Source organism: Dipodomys ordii, unplaced genomic scaffold (assembly GCF_000151885.1).
Source record: "Dipodomys ordii isolate 6190 unplaced genomic scaffold, Dord_2.0 Scaffold5, whole genome shotgun sequence".
Taxonomy (NCBI): Eukaryota; Metazoa; Chordata; class Mammalia; order Rodentia; family Heteromyidae; genus Dipodomys; species Dipodomys ordii.
In genome coordinates this window covers 5,405,784-5,423,709 of record NW_012267221.1, presented here as the reverse complement: position 1 = coordinate 5,423,709, position 17,926 = coordinate 5,405,784, and the positions used below count along the sequence as shown (strand labels likewise).

Sequence of the window (17,926 nt, the reverse complement as noted above, 5' to 3'; positions counted from 1 at the left end):
GGCTTTAATAAACTCTAATAGAAAGTGGGAGAGGAGACTAGGTAGAGAAGCATCATGAGTTCAAAATCAAACCATACAAAGTTAGTGAAACCCTAGCTCAAAAAAGAAATTATAGTAGAACATCTGTCTAGCAAGAACAAAGCTCTGAGTTCAAACTCTAGTACTGTCAAAAGAAATCAGAACTACCGTTTTGTGTGAGGTATTTACCTAAGTGTCACAACTTGATTACACAATCTATGCAGCATCATTTTCTATGCACAATAATCCAAAGAGGTATAGTCTCTTATGACCATGCAGCTAAGCAGGCCAGCAGAGGACAATGAACTCACTGTATGTGAATTTAGGATTAATACCAAACTCTGTGTTCATAAACTAGCTTATTTTTCAGACAAGTCTTTTTAAGTGCTCTTCTATAAGGTCTAATGCCAACCCAGAATTCTTGCAAATAAGCTCTGCTGGAAAGACTTGTAAGCTTTCTAGCAAAACTAGAATAGGCATTGCCTGGGTATCTGATGTTTGAAACCTACAGTAGTAACTATTTGAGACAGAATCCTCCTCCACATGAAAGGATGACCCTAGTATTAGGATTATTTTTTTTTACCAGATTCTTCCAAGCTATCTGCACAGACATGAACATAGGCACAGAGCAAAATTTACTTTATATATCATGTACTACACTTTCAGCCAACTTGTCATGAAACTTTAACTTCACCATGTTTTCTATCTTACATACATAAATGAGAAATGCCTTTAAATATTCTATCAGCCATGTTCCAGTTGTTCTGACTATAACCCTGGCTATTCAGGAGGATGAGATCCAAAAGATCTACAAGTTCATGAGCCTCCATCTTGAAAATAACTGGCAAAAATCACTGGCTGGAGGTATAGCTCAAGTGGTAGAGTACCTGTGGAGCAAGCATACTGAGCAAATGTGAGATAGATAGATGTAGATAGGTAGATACATAGACTCCTATCATCTCTATTTTCAAGCATCTCTACTCCACTAGCCAGTTCATACTTTAAAGGCAGGAAGGATGCTCTAGTCACCTGCATTTCCCTGCATGTTAGCAATGCTTTGTTTGGTGTAAACACCCAGACAGAACATTGGTTGACTAAATTTTTTTAAATATTTTTAAAATAATCAATCCCCATAATAACAAAAGGGAAACGATACAAGAAAATAATGTTTATTCTTCTCGCAAGGAAGTCCACGTCTATGAATTATCACTGTGGGCTAAGCCAGAGGCTTACTACACAGCCTTCAAGCTGTAACAACACTGCTCTTTTGCTAGGAACAATTAGAAAAACAATGCTTCAGAGACAGTTGTCTGACCCAGCCTGAGAATGCCCTCAGAGGACAACTATTACTAGAAAAAAGCTAATTTGATCATAAGCTTATTCAGCCATTACTATTTCAACAGCGAACAGTGAGTGGCTTATTCATTCAGCTCTTATTTTATCTTTAGTTTTGGGGGGTTTTTAAGAATATATTAAGGCAGGCACTGGTGGCTTATGCTTGTAATACTAGCTACTCAGGAGGCTGAGATCTGCGGATCACCAGTTGAAGCAAGCCCAAGCAGGAAAGTCTGTGAGACTCTTATCTCCAATTAACTACCAGAAAACCAGAGGTGACACTGTGGCTCAAGTAGTCGAGTGCCAGCCCTCAGCAATAAAGCTCAGGGAGAGCAACAAGGCCCTGAGTACAAGCCCCATGACAAACAAAAATAAAAATAAATAAATTACTGTTGAATGTAGACATATAAAAACAAAATAATATAAGCTGAAAAGATTCTGTATTTACTATCATAGAAATTTCTATTTATGGAGCTGGGAAGGTAGCTCAGTGGTAGAGTGCTTGCCTTGCATGTATGAGGCCCTGGGTTTGATTCCTCAGTACCACATAAGCAAAAAAAGCCAGAAGTGGTGCTGTGGCTCAAGTGGTAGAGAGCTAACCTTGAGCTGAAGAGTTAAGGGACAGTGCCCAGGCCCAGAGTTCAGGCCCCACGACAGACCAAAAAAAAAAAAAAGAAAGAAAAAAAGAAATTTCTATGTATGTTGAATTATATTGATTATATTTGTACCATGTTTAGTTTATATAATCATAAACTATATGTTTATATTTTTTGAATACTGCTTTCAAGGAACATTGCTTTCTAAGTTGACAGATTTACGATTTTCAGCTCAAATATCCACTAGAGATGTATATCCTCGCTCCATTTCCTTAACTTTCTAATCCTGGGTTTCTCATATACGAAAGGGGGATGCCTAACTACCTTTCAGGTTTCCTGAACTACCTTTTATGTTTTCTGAAGTAATCCAAAAAATGGACAAGCCTGAGATACAATTCAGTACTGACATACATGGTTAGTCTACACATCCCTGAGTTTGTTGGTATATACACACACTCATACACACAAATTCATGTTTGATACACCCATACTTTCCCATGCACACTCACAGAAATTCTTATGTTGAGTGTGGTGGTTCACACCTGTAATTCCAGCACTCAATAGGCTGAGGCAGCAGTGTTGAAAATGTAAAAAGAAAAAAAAATACATAGTAACAACCTATGTTGTATTATCACTGTTCATGCATCAAACCCACATTTAAACACACTAGACGGCTACTTTAAAATCCACACAGGGACACATGGCAATGCTGTGATACTGAATGGTCTAACTCTACCAGCAAGCAATAATGTCTTAGAATCTCCCACCTACCATTCTCCAGTCATTGCTGGAGGTTCGAGAGTCGCTTCTCAGAATGACTGGAATGTCCAGAGAGGTGCACATGGACTTCTATAGTTTCTCCTTTAGTGGAGATCAAAGGCTCTCAAACTTTAAAATACATTAAGAATTACTTTCTTAAGGGCTGGGGCATGGCTCAGGAGAGAGTACACCAGCCTAGCAAGTTAAATGCCCTGAGTTTAAACACTGAACATGAAAAAGAAAAAAAAAATTACTTTGTAGAGTTTAATACAAATTATGTATACTGCACTTCTGTGGCCTACTTACAGGATGTTAGGGATATTTTAAATACACACAACTTTTATTTTTAACACCAGAATCAAATCTCTATATAAAATTATTGTATGTCCTTTAAATCATTTTACAGTGGAAAATTTTTTAAAGAAGGAAAATTTTTTTTTAAAGAAAGAGGGAAAGAATCTGAGCCACTAATAGTAATAAAGTAATTTCTTCTTGCCTTGCCTGTCTCAGGTTCACAGATGGCTTCAACAGAGAATCTAGCCATTTATTTTAAGGAGAGGCCTTGCACAGGCCACTTACCCTAATCAGCATTCCCAAACCACACATTCCACACATCCAGAACAATGATAAACATGAAAATTATTATTTCTTTCAACAAATTTAACCCAAGGCAGAACTGTGACTACACAAATCACTTATAAGCAACAGCAGTTAGGACTGTCAAGGGAACACATTTGAGAGCATCTAACTTGAAGTTTCCCCACAGGCTTACAAGGTCTGAAGCCCATTGGGCTGAGAGCACACCCCATGCTGTTCACTTGCTCCAGCATCCTGGAAGCCTCAGTCTCTTCAGCCAGCAGGGGGGAAACAAATCTCAGTCCCAATATTCTTTCAGTCTGAAGATCCTCCTGATCAGAATACAGGAGCTGCCTGGTCCTCATCACTTGTATCTTAGGGAAAACCACATCATCTCACACCAACCTATTTTCCTTCTAACTTCCCATAATCTCAACAGTCCCATTAATGCACCCGTGCATCCTTTTGTATCTGGTTCCCCCAGCCTCCTCTCACTTGAAAGCAATCCATTGGTCTGCCTTCTTCTGTATCCTCCAGTGCCCACAACACTGCCTGGCACACAGAAAGCACTCAAAAAATACTGGACTGTTCGATTATAAAGCACAAGCTTTTCTTAAGCAGTGTCTAATGAATGAAACCGAACAGTGTGGAATGAAAAATGTTGGGTAGCAGTGAATGGACTGCACAGGAATCTCACTAGTCTGTTTGCTACTTCCTATTCCCAGGAAACCTTTCCTGAATGCTCAGAGCCCAGCACAGCATGTTCTCTCTGAGCCTTTGAGCTGGGTCCATCTGCAACTGCACTGATTATGCAGCTGCCTGAGGTTTTGTTGTTGTTTTTTTTTTCTTTGTGTTCTTTGTTTTCCTAGCTGCATCATGAGCCCCTGAGAGCAAGGTAAGATTGTGCAGCTCATAACACAAGCTGAACTCTGTACAGACATGAAGTAGCCATTGTATAGAAATAATTAACTTAGTCTAGAACGCATACAAAGACTGAGCAAGCATACATTTAATGACATTGTATAGTTAATTCAGCCCACCACCACCATCACCCCTCCAAAAAAACCTGTCATATAATAGAAAACAGCACGTTTTCTCATCAGACAGTCCTAGGATTCAGTTCCTGCCTCCAAGCCAAGTATGGTACACGCACCTATCTAGCACCCCAAACCTAAGGCAGGAGGATTCCAAGTTTGAAGCCAGCCTGGACTACATGGTGAGGCTTGTCTCAAAATACAAAACAGAACAAAATCTAGCTTCCATTACTGGGTATTGGTGCCACAGTCTCATTAGTTAAAGAAAGGCACCACCTTCCTGGGAAGTTGTTAAGAACACCAGAGATAACGCTTTATAAAGCATCTAATGACTTGAGAAAGCTCATAAACATCACCTTATTCTACAGTGAAAGGCTCCCTGGAGTTTTAGTGCAAAGACATAAAACTGGATCACAAGCTTCGCTGCTTTCTTCTATAACTTCAAGCCACATACTTTCATGCCCTATTTACCTCATTTCTTAAAAAAAATCTTTGCAACCACAAATGACAATGTGAAGCTCTTTAAACAGCAAAGCACTAAAATGTCAAACTAAGGAATGCTGCTTTTAAACCTGCTTTATTCCAAATGAAGATACCATGAAGAGGGAGTTACTTTAAGAAGGTCTGAACCACTATCCTATCTACTCACTTGGTGACATCATGGCACACCAAATCTGGCTTTAAAGAAACTGATTCTCTAAGGAATCAAGAGGAGCATGATGCCAACTTGTTATCTCTGACCATTCAGTATTCATGGGCACCAACTGTAATGAAGTGATATGGAAAAATACCAAGATAAGTACGAATGTGTGAGAGCATAATTTCAACACAAAGACAAATTGTGTGCAATTAACAGCCACAAGTGGTCTGTTCAACAGCTTCTCAAGCAGCTACAGGAATTCTCTAATCACCAGCTATGTTCAGTGGAGACCCTCCCTGGGCCACACCCCATGCTGGAGAAGCAGCCACTATCCTGGTTTTCCAGGAGCTAGCAGAGTGAAGTTGCAGACAAAACAAAGACATAAACAGATGGCTGAGATGACAAAAAGCAACTACAAAACTGGACACACAAGCATCTCCTTGGTTTATAGTCACACCACACGAGTGATATATAATCAAGTGCTTTGAGAGTCAGGAAGCTAATTCATACAATAAAGAGATCAAAGTAGGGGGAGTTGGCTTTCCTACCTTCTCCAAGCTGATGTGGGCCTGAACAGTCACTAGGAAGGATTTCATAAGAAAGTTGAAGGCTGGATATAGATTTAGTAAGCAGAGAAGCTATTTTATGTAAGAGAAACACTGTGAGAAAAATTATAAAGGAGGGAAGTGTAGGCCTGTTCTGGGGACAAGAACAAAAGCAAGTTTCAAGTCAGGGTCCTGTAAGGAAAAACAAGAGGACACAGGTCTACCCAACCATGATCACTTTGCCAAGAAGGTTGAGCAGGACTCAGTAGTTAACAGTGGAGTAAGGAGGGTAAACTTAATATTAACATGGATGGCCAAAGGACCCTCAAAGTGAAGTAACAGAATAGGGCTCTGGAGGAGAAATAGACAAGATAAAATTGACTGTTTTGTATCGTTTAATATTTTAACAGCCATCAAGAAAGACAGGGAAAGCTAAATGGCCAGGATGATGAGTAGAGAGACAAAATACAAAATCTGTAACTTGTGAGTACTTAACTGCAAAGACTGCTACCCCAAACTGCAAATGTTCATTTTCAGTGTGAAAATCTCCCCCACATACACACTCACACTTAATTCTAAGAACACAAATCAAAATGTCTTCAGTTTTATGAAAAACAAGGTACTATACACATTCGCACCAATACCATTAAGGTAATCAGTGGTGAGAATGGTGACATTTAACAGCATCAGGAAGACACTGTACATCAACATTGCCTAATGTTGCACTGGGGAAATCTCTTAAAGGAAGTGGTGGAAACCTCATGGTTAGAAGCATTTAGAATCCAACCACAGGCATAATCCTGTGGCCTACTCTCCTCCACCTAAGCACGACCACTAAAAAGGTACAGCAGGTGAGAGACTGCAGCTGGAGAGGCAAGGAGCCAAGTCTAACCATGTCTGAGGAGCATTTGTGAGGGTGAGATTCTATCTCCTCATCTGAGCACCAGTTACCACAGTATACTCAGTCAAAAAGAGATTTTTTTAAATGGATGATTAAGTAGTATCATTCTAAAGAATTGGGGGAGGAGGGAGTCAGTCATGAGGCTTGAATTCAGGGTCTGAACACTATCCCTGAGCTTTTTTGCTCCTGAGTAGCTACAATGACAGGTGTGAGCCACCAAGGCCCAGTCCAGAACAAAAAAAAAAAAAAAAAAGCAATTGTTTAACATTTCTTCATTATCAACAGAAAAAAGGGAAATAAACTTGGACTTCTGATATTATTGAGCTAAAATAAAATGTAAGTATTAGGGGCTAGGAAGGTAGCTCAGTGGTAGTGTGCTTACCTTGCATACATGAAGCCCTGGGTTCAATTCCTCAGCACCACATATACAGAAAAAGCCAGCAGTGGTTCTGTGGCTCAAGTGGTAGAGCCCTAGCCTTGAGCTGAAGAGCTGATGAATAGCACCCAGGCCCAGACCAAGCACCATGACCAACAACACAATAATAATAACAAGTATCTAACTAAAGAATTACATTAGTCTGAGCAGTGGTACAAGTCTGCCTAGTTACTATGGAGGAGGAAATCTGGGAATCTCAGTAAGAGATTAGAGGTGAGTGTAGGCAAAAATGTTTGTTTACATTTCCAAACCTATGGGTAGGCATGGTAGCACAAACACATCATCCCAAGCTACAGCGAAATGCAATGGCTGGTGAAAGTAAAGCATACCTTCCATTTCAGCAACAAAAGGAAGCATTAATATGAGGTTCTCAGTTCAAGCCAGTGAGGCATAAAGCAAGACCCTATCTCAAAAAATAACCAATGCATGGAGGACTATGTTGAAAATGAACTATTCAACTTGTTGATGGGAATGGGAGAAAAAAACTGGTAGACAATGAGGGAAGGAGTGATATGCCCTCAACTGACAAAAAAATAAAAACAAAATTTAAAAATATAGTTATTTTTGAGTGACTCAAATGGTACAGCACTGGACAAACAAGTGTATCTCAAATCCCAGCCTGCACCTCAAGGGGGTGGGGGAAAGAACTACTTCATTAAATGGTATGGAATTTCTGAGCCAACAAACTTTCCAAAAAGTCTACCTTGAGATTCAAGCATTCTACTACTGAAAATATTAGAGAAGACTCAAGAATGGTAACTGGAAAACTCTACAAACCTGGGAAGCCACACACAGTTCTAAACAGTTTCCTCAAGTTTACATCTGGATGCCCTAGTTAGCTGGCAATAGACTGATTTTGTTGCAAGTCCCAGGGAATCACCACTGCCAAGTTTATGGCATCCTAGCCCCAAAATATTAGGACTAAACTGGCTTTCCAGATTGACCAGTAGGAAGTCTTTTGGAATAATGAACTCTGATGAGTCAAAATGCTCAACTGTTATCTAACAGAAAAGGCTTTCTCAAAAAGAATGGCAAAGCTTCCCATTACAGGAAAAGAGACAAAGCTGATGAAACTGTTCACCTGACCCATCCCCTCTGCATTCTGCTCCCAAGATTTCACAAGATATGTGGTGGGATTTAATTCACTGTACAAACTGAGTGCTACCCTGATACATCTGATAGTGATATATCCAACTACTGAAATTTTACTGTTAGTTATCACGATAAACAAACAAAAAACATGGTTTAAGAACCGCAGATGCCATTATACTCATCTTCTTTACCTTTGACATCAAAATGAAACCCATTATGGAGCATGTACAGTGGCAAATGCCTATAATTCCAGCCATCAAGAGGCTGAGATAAAAGGCTCCAGGTTAAAAACCCTGACCCCTTTCCACAAAAAAAAAAAAAAAATCAAAACACCATTAGCTTGTTTCCCTGTTTCCAATTACTAGAAAATGTTATCTGTTCATAAATCTCCTACATACATTTCTTTGAAAGATTTGTATTTTAGATGAATATAGAACACTAGTTGCTTCTATTCTCTCTGTTGTAGAAAACTACATATGCTGCCCTCAAACCTAAGGCCACAATGCTAAAGATTATGAATAGGAGGAATGTCTATTTGCTTATGTTTTAACTCATAAAGGAGTAACTAGAGTCTTACACTGAGAACAATCAGCTCATTCTTGACCTAGTATCCTATTTATCTTTCTATTCCCAAAGCTAATTGCTTATAGAAGCATGCCAATTTGCCTTGATTATAGGATTCTTAATAAATGAATGTTGTTTACATTTCACAAGTGTATTTGAATTTCACTCCAGGAAGCCAAGCTCATCAAGTCTTTGTAAGTGGTAAGACCAGAGATCAAAGCAAAAGGCCTGCATTGAACCAACAAACAATTAGGCTGTAGAATAGAGACCCAAGCAAAACTACAATGGATCTATTACTGCTCTAAGCCAGAAGGACAACTCAGGGTCACTGCTCAATCTTAAATTGTAATATATAGTACTGTCTCTGTAAATCTTCATTTCTTTAATTTGATGGTTCTTAGTTAACTAAGTCTACCATTCAGCAGGTTTTGATTCTTCTTTCTCAACACTGTTATTCTTGAATCAAGCACATGAACTTTTTAAACTGTTCTCAACTTTTCCTAAGTTCACCAAATTTTCTCATTTCTTGAACTATCACTTTCCTATTGCACTCATCATCTTATTTTTTTCACTAGTTTTTATTTGTATGCTTAATTTTTGAGGCAAAATGGAAAAGCTTTCTTTCTAGCAGAATAACTCTCAACTAAGCCTGTATGTACAGCCAAGTCTTATATGGAGCTTTTTAAACTCCTGGGTTAGATGTATGGTTCAAGTGCCAAAGTATCTGCCTACCAAAAGTGGATTTAAACTCCACTGCATACATGTATGTATATGTCTGTATACATATATGCATAAATGTATGTGTGTGTATATATACACCAAGATCAAAAACTAGCTTTATTTAACTTTTCAATTCCTTCTTCATCCTACCTTAAGGTGTTTTACCAAACTGTCCTAAAGAAAGAAAAAACAAGGAAAGAAAATTCCCTAAGCAAACAAGACTTGAAACTAATGAACACTTTTCAGGCATAGTTTTGTGACACCTTAGTATCCCAAAGATGCAGACATCTGGCCAAAAATGTATGTGATATTTTTTCCAAAACCAAGTATGCTAGGAGAAGTCAGACAACGGACACCATTTATGACTTCTATGCCATAGAAATCGGTCAAGAGAGATGACCCTTGAGAGCCATTATGCTAAAAAGGAAAGTTGTAGCTGGGAATGTGGTTTAGTGGTAGAATGCTTGCCTAGTATGCATGCATGAAGCCCTGAGTGTCATTCCTCAGTACCACATAAACAGAAAAGGCCGGAAATGGTGCTGTGGCTCAAGTGGTAGAGCATTAGTCTTGAGCACAGGGAGACTCAGGGACAGTGCCCAGGCTTACGTTCAAGTCCCAGGACTGGCAAAAAAGAAAAAGGAAAAAAAAAAAAAGAAAGAAAGTTGTCCTAATTTTCCTGAGAGAACAGATCTTCAGGCTCTGAGGTTTTAGCGTCTGTAACAATGAATATAGGGGCTGATATATAACAGAGCTTCTTCATAAAGGTAAAAGTGCACTAAGGTTACACGCAAAAGAGTCACCAGCCAACTGCAAACTACACAAGGACATGGAAGATGTGACAAGGGATCACAAAAACTACAGAAAGTTTGTCCTAAAAACAATAAACTGTATGAGGACACTAATGTTTGCCAATTCGTTTTTTCAAGAGTGTGACAAGCAGCTGGGTGCTGGTGGCTCATGCTGCAAGCAAGCAAGGAAGGAAAGAGCGAGCAAAAGAAAGTATACATCTGTTTGTGACATCAAATACCATCATATCACCAAGTGAGAACTTGGTATTTACACACTTGGGGATTCCCCACTGTGGAGCACATGGGCAGCAAAGATGGCGCTGGGAAGGGGTTGAGTGGGCAGAGCCAAATTTACTGTAGAGCACATGGCCAGCCAAGATGGCTCTGGGAGAGAGTAGAGTGGGCAGACCCCAATTGATCTGCCCATCGGTGCCTAACCAGCCCCTGAAGGCTCAGGTGAATGATAGGGTGTGACCTTGACAGTAATTGGTTCCTCTTCCTCCCTTACCATACCACCCACCCTTTTTGTCTTTACAAGGGGCTGCTCTCTGTTAATAAAAGAGTTTTTCTACCTGCTGGATTTGGCTCCCTGCTGTGTCTGATTGTCTCCTGGGCTGAGGGAGGCTAGGAAACGGGTGAGCGCCGCACTTACCTTTCCTCGGACCCCGTCCGTCTTTTGTGGGACGGACGAAGACCCGACACCCCACCATCCTGGCCCCACAATCCACTGCCAGCTCTTCCCTAGGCATTGCTTCTGAATCTGTCATTTAAGTTGAAAACTTTAGTCCCTTCTGGCCAAGAGGGCAGGGTGACTGGGGAAAGGAGAAGCAGTTCTCCCTATAGAATTTTAATGGGAACACAATGGATGACCTATCTCTGCCTCTACTATTAAAATAGTAAAAAGCTAAAGATTACGTGAAGCCTCTCTTCAGAAATCATGATCCCAAAGTCTGGGGACACACTTCTTGTCATTGAGGGACTGAATGAAAGCTACTCTACAAGAGGGCTTCTGTCAAGTAGCAGCATTGCTTGTTTCTCACCTTCCCTCCTAAACTCTCCTAATCTGTTCTTATACAAGGGTTCACTGTTTTGTCCTGAAAAGGATTCTAGGTAACAACACCCTCTTGCCAAAGGAAAAACAATCATCTATAAGCAGTGCTTCTTGTATTGGTCCCTTCTGGACAACTGTCACACCTTAAATGACCAAGTCATCCAGGAAATTAAATTCTAGCACATGAGCCTAAAGTTACTTGTTTCCTCTTGGTACCTAGGAAAAGATCCTCTTCTACTTACACATGCTAGAGAGTCATCTCAACCTGCAGCAAACATGACAGATTCAGAAGGGCATTTTTTGAGTCAATAATTCACTTGCTGCATCTTGCAGTGGGAAGGATCTTCTGTCTCCGGTATTTTCAGATAGCTCTGTCTCTGACAGAGAACTCATGCATTTTTTGACAAGTCTGTTAAACTACCTCTCATTACAGGATTTTCAGTGGCTCTAGGGAATTCCACTCTCTAGACCACACAGAACATGGACATACACAACAAAAACTTGACCAATGAATCACAATGTATTAGGTTCTATACCACAAGTTTTACATTATGATTTCAATCATCTGACAACTACCCTCAGAACTGTGCCAAATTTAATTCCTATACACAAATAAAGAAAACAAAGAGCCAGGGAAAGGAGTTTAACTTGCCCAAGCTGGTGTAGCAGGTAAGATTCTAAAATCAAGGTCTCCTGATTCCTAGTCAGTAGGTTAGAGGCCATCAGGTAAAAGTAAGTCTTCCTGCTGGGCACCAGTGGCTCACGCCTGTAATCCTAGCTACTTAGAAGGCTGAGATATTGAGGATTGCGGTTCAAAGCCAGCCCAGGCAAGAAAGTCTGAGACTATCTCCAAAAAACCACCAGAAAAACGGAAGTAACACTGTGGCTCAAGTGGTAGGGCACTAACCTTGAGCTGAAGAGCTGAAGGACAGAGCCCAGGCCAGCCCAGAGTTCAAGCCCCACAACCAACCAACAAAAAAAAAAAAAAAAAAAAAGCAAGTCTTCTTCTTCTGAGGGATTTAAAGGCATGCACATTTTTCTCCTCAATTTCATGTTTACCTTGCTGTCAATCTCTCACCAGAGCCAAATATTTGCATTGAGAGTATACAATCTGATCAACTTCTATCTCAAGTACTCAAATATATCTTCACAGTTCTTACTGGTCTTATTAGAAGGAAAAACGTATGCTGGCAATGATGATATACATAGCCTTATGTATCCATTTCCACTCTGGAGGGAAAAAAAAAAAAACTTATGCAGAGTGAAATTGTGACAGTTCAAAGTGTCAATACCCCAACCCCCCTTCCAGCTCTCTTTCCCTAATAGCAAGAGAAAGGATGTGAGAAAACAAATCAGCAGCATGTGATGGCCTCACTACACTCCCACCCATCCATCTGCTCAACAGATCTCATGGCAAGTGCTCCCCATGAAGTGGTGAAAAGTGGGAAACAAAGCTTTTACAACTTGACCTTCCTTGTCCCTTTCACAGGTAATTACACTGGAAGTGTATGCAGTCTACTGAAAAGCTGTCTCTTGCCCTGGTTTGCTAAACCTAAACCTAAACTTTCCAATCAAGGCATTTCAAATCTGCCCCTAAAAAGAAAAACTAAAGAGTACACTTTTGAATCACATTTATATTCAACTCCATGCTGATGCAAAAGGTTTGACATCTAAAGATAAATATCAAACACATCTCACTTCAATCACTTCAGAGAAATTTCTACAACTGTATACAATCTGAAACTTGCATTTATCAGATTTAGGAATTTTTTTTACCATGATCCCAAGCCCTTTTCTTTTTATACCCTCAATTGTAAGTTTGGGAAAATGTAATATAATGAAGGAAGGCAGGAGAGAGTAAGGAAAGAGATTCAAATCTAGTTAATATCCCAGACTGGTTATTTAATAACCAGATGACTTCAGGCCACAGAAGTAATCATTACTTAGGCATTCATGCTACTGATGGCTGGAGTTACCAATAAGATTTGGTGAGGGCAAGTAAGTATAAGTCTTGCTAACAAGGGGCTGCCTCAAAGTGCTCCTCCTTCCCAAGGCAAAATAACTATATTCATTTAGTGCAAATAAAAAGAAAAAAATCAAGAGAAAATTGATTCAATGAGCTACTAAACCAGTTCTCCATATCAAACATGAGATAATATTGTCCTACACCATTATTTCCTAATCTATCTTTTGTATCTGCTTGTGTAGTATTGATATTGAAATTATGTTGATACTGACAGTTAGCCTTTACCTAGCTGTTCAAAGAATTGTAAGAAGAGCTCCCCAACCAAGAACTGGAGAACTTATATTTTATGTTGCACACATACTTTACCATTAGTGACTAAAAGCTAGTAAACGATACTGTAGAGTGTCGAAGTATCCACAGACAAAAACCACAGCTGTTTACAGCACCCACCAAGACTCACCCTCATGGCATCACATTTGAAAATGAAAAACAAGGGGGGATTTGTGTGTTTGCAATCCGTCATTAGACAATGTTAAAGAAACACTTTGGAAAGCCTCATGGCTATGTAATCATATATGTGTATGACTCAAAAAAACCCAGGCTAATGTTAACTACAAATACATACACACACACACACACACACACACACACACACATTTTCCAAAGGAACAAATATTAAAATAAATGCAACAAACTTATCATGTAGGAGACACTTCAAGTGATGGGCATAACAGAAATATCACACGTGTGTGCATACATACATACACCTTATAACAACCAGAAAAGGACATTTCAAGAGATCCAAATGGTTAAATGTATACATTGAGTCAGTAATCTTTTTTTCCTTAAATAAACATAACTTTCCAACTATTATTATAGCAATACTGAAAATAGGATAAAGGAAGGAGGTTTTCCTCATAAGGAGTAAACTAAGGATCCAATTGTACTAGCAATAATTCACAGGAAATTTTAAAAGCTTATCTCTCAGGCTGGGAAGGTGGCTCAGTGGTAGAGTGCTTGCCTTGCATACATGAGGCCCTGGGTTTGATTCCTCAGGACCACATAAGCAGAAAAAGCCGGAAGTGGCGCTGTGGCTCATGTGGTAGAGCCCTAGCCTTGAGCTGAAGAGCTGAAGGACAGCACCCAAGCGCAGAGTTCAGGCCCTATGATGGACCCCAAAAAAAAAAAAAAGAAAGAAAGTTGAGCTCTCCTCTCATCTTATTTCAGTGACTGTCTTTTGCACTCTCCTATGTTCTTCCCATTCATAACCACTAACTATTTTTCTTAGATTTCTACAATTTACCACATATGACCTGTTGAGGGTAGGAGATACAGCCAATGCTCTACCAATGCTCTAGGTTTTTGCTCTATTAAGGAGTTACTAACAGAAAATAAGATGAACTATCACTTTAATTTTTATTTACTCCTCCCTTGTTAAGCCTTTAAATATTCTACAGCTGGATGTTGGAAGGAATTGTTTTCCTAGCCTAACATGGCACATTCATTATTGATGTAAGTTATACTTACAATGAGGTGCTTGTACACTTTTCAGCACAATATTATCATCTAGTTTTCCTCCTGAAACCCACATGCGATCTTTATTATATAAGAAAATAAAACAGCATGGCATGGTGGCCCATGCTTTTAATCCAGCATGGCAGGATTTTAAGTTCAAGGCCAGCCTGGGCTATAAACCAAGACTCTGTCAAAAAAAAAAAAAAAAAAAGCAAAAAGAGGAGGGAAAAGAGCTAATACTGCTAGTGCAAAGATAATGCCCACTGTACGGAGAGTGAATTCTTCCATATAACACAATACCTGCCAACTAAATACCTGCCAACTAAACTTACCTTTCAAGCTTAATTTCAAGAAATGGTTGTAACTAATTCCCAGTCAATTCATGAAGAGCAAAAAAAGACAAAGTTGAGTGTTGAGTATATAGCACCACAAAAAAACTGAACACAAGGTAAGTCAACACATAATACTGGATATTTGGAAAGGTTTCCTTTGACTCCACTCATAAATCATCCCAGAGCAAATGGAGATCAGATGGAAGAGTAAACATCACTGGTTTAAGTGAGCTCCTAACAAGGGTCTACAAGTTGAGATCCCAAAATCTTTGTCTCTATTCAAAAAAAAAAAAGGTCAGCCAGGGATTTTGATGTTTTTTTTTATTTTAGTTGTTTATTTGATTGAGTAGCACAGAATATTGTAAACAACTTAAAAGAACTGCACCCAGAACTGTATGTGACGCACAGTAGAGGAAAAGTAGCCACAACAAACAACCGCCACCCCAAGAAGTCTGTGATGTACAATCATAAAAGTCCACACACTAACCGTGGCTGCTAGACTTAATGGGAACACAATTCACCATGTTAATAAAAGGACATCATTTTTCTAAAGATTAATTCATACCATGTGTTATTAATCAGCAGGGTAACTGAAAGCTCATGCAAAAAAATGCAATCCCCGTTGAGCAGAACTTAATTGCATTATTGTTATTATTATGGCTGCTGCACTGGTTTCCTTGTGTCACTAGCCCCTCCAACACACACATAAGCACCACAGCATGGAGGGAAAAACAAAAAGCCCAGAGCCCGAAGGTTAAGACCCATATGCCTGTTAGAAACAATTCTTTCTTGAAGAAAATCGCTTGTCTCCACAAAGGCAGTGCAAATATGCACCCAGACTTCCTTGAGAAGTCATGTAAGCCTAGGCTTCAGGATCCCATCTTAAAGCAGGGGAGCAGCTGTGGGCAATCACTGAAGAAGCAACCTCCTCTATCTCCCCCACTGAAAGGCCAGTTTCCCGGTGGCCTGAAAAAGCTTGTGGCCCCTGCCCTCCTAGAGAAGATAAAGCTATAACCTGCCATCCCGAACAAAATCCCCATAGCAAGGCAGTCCTTTCTGCAAGCCCAGAAGAAAGGCAATTTAAGTGTCTCAGTTACCATCCAAACCTCAGAAAACTGACTTCGGATCTAGGGTTCAAGTCCTTATTTTCCAAAGCTGTGTAGGTGATACGCCAAAAGAGCTTGCAAGGTAGTGTCAGATGGTGGACTGCCTGCCATTAGAAGTTCCTCTTTCTGCCTAGCTTTTGGGATTTGAGGTGACCAACTAGAAGATGTGCGAGTATGAGCCTAGGGACGACCCAGACTGGTCGTTTGCCCCTCAATATTCCTTAAAAGAGTCTGGAACACTAAAGCTGAAAATGTAGGGACCAAGTGTAGCTCAAACCCCGGCCGGGGCTAGGGAAGGCCACCACACCCTCTTGAGCTCACAGCACGACCGAAAGTGGTTGGTTAGGGCCCAGAACTGAACTCCCAGCAGGAGAAGGAGACAGAAGAAGGAGGCAGGCTTCCGAATCGTGGATTTGAGAAACTGGAAAGCTGGGAGACGCTGACTGCGGGCCTTGGCTGCGGAGCTGGGGACTTGGCTTGGGGGGGCCCCGGGGTCGCCCACGTAGTTAACACAGCTCGCAACACGTCCCGGCCAAAGTACACGTTCGTGTTTTATGATTTAAAACCAAAGGGCACAACAACACACGAGGTTCCCCCCCCCCGCCCTTCCCGCCTGAGGCTCTGCTCCGCTGGGGTTTCCCGATGCCTCCTTCCCGCGTGGGGGACCCGGAGACCCGGACTCTCCCCGCTCCGTCACGCCGCGATGTCCACACTTCAAGTTGCCTTCTCTCCACGCCGTGCCCGAGCGCCTGCGGCCGGCCACCTGCGCCCCCACTGCCGGGGACCCCGCAAGGCCTAGGAACTGGGCGGCCCGAGCGAGGGTCCGAACGGGCTCAGGGTTTGCGGGGCTTTCCCTTCTCCTTTTTCTTCTCTTTCTTAAACACAAAGCCCCATCGGCTCGCCGCTCCCCCGTGCCCAGCCCGCGCACCACCTCCTCTCCACACGCACGCCGCACCTCCGGGGGGACGCGCGCCGCGAGGTGCCTCTCCCGCTAGACAATGGGTGAGGGCTGGCCGGGCAGCCCGCCCCCGAGCCCGGTTCCCATCCCGGGTCCCCAGGAGAGACTCGAGGGAGGATGGCGAGGCGCGAGGCAGGCAGACCACAATGGGGAAGGTGGGAAGGAGCCTTCCCCCTCGGGACGGGAGGCTCGCTCCGCACGGAGGGCGAGGGGGCGGGGGTCCGCTACGCCGCCCGGCCCGGGGCCCAGGTCCCCACGCCGGGCCGCCGCACACTCACCAGCACGACGGCAAACCGTTCCTCCAGTTCACCTGGCTCCGGCATCGGTAGCTTCAAAGGCACGTTGTGCGCCCTGAAATCGGTCTGCTGCGAATCCATGCTCCCGGCGTTGCCCATGTCGGCTGCGCGCTGGAGCCTCGGCGGGGCTCCGGGCCGCCCCCCCGTCCGCGTCGGAAATCACTCCCGCTCCCCGCGGTCGGTTCCCGCCTGCCAGCGGACCTGCCCGGCTTCCCCACGCGGCTCCCCGCCCTCCGCCGCGCCCCGCGAGCGTGCGGCGCTCGTCGCTCCCTCAACAGCGCTCCGAGCCGAGCCGCCCCCCGGCCTCGCTCATGCTCTCCGCCGCCCCAGAGCGGCCCCGGCCCCTTGGCCTCGCGAAGGGTCGTCAGGGCGCCGGGCGCCTCTGGGCATGTTGCTCCGCTGGCACCCCGCCCCCTGCCAGCGATCGCGGCCAGCGGGCGCGTGGTCCCTCCTCCTCCTCCTCTTCGGCCTCCCGCCCGAGCCGCGGCCGCCGCGGACACTCGCAGTCCCGGCCGGCCACCGCGGCGCACGCTCGCTAACAACCCTCCGGCAGACAAATGCAGCCCGGCGCTGGCGGACACAATGCCCCCGCTCGCCGGCCCCGTACTAGCAATAATTCACAGGAAATTTTAAAAGCTTATCTCTCAGGCTGGGAAGGTGGCTCAGTGGTAGAGTGCTTGCCTTGCATACATGAGGCC

At 42.5% G+C, this 17,926-nt stretch overlaps 1 protein-coding gene across 3 annotated transcripts in view; it reads right to left on the bottom strand.

Annotated features, from left to right (window-relative positions):
- The window catches only part of Fmnl2 (formin-like 2), a 292,443-nt gene extending 274,976 nt beyond the window's left edge, over positions 1 to 17,467 (bottom strand). For all 3 annotated transcript variants that reach the window (XM_013030168.1, XM_013030184.1, XM_013030175.1), the window contains exon 1: positions 17,211 to 17,467. In XM_013030168.1, the coding sequence (XP_012885622.1) occupies positions 17,211 to 17,327 (117 nt within the window). In that variant the 5' untranslated portion in view covers positions 17,328 to 17,467. The remainder of the gene's footprint in view (positions 1 to 17,210) is intronic.
- Between the last annotated feature and the right edge of the window lie 459 nt (positions 17,468 to 17,926).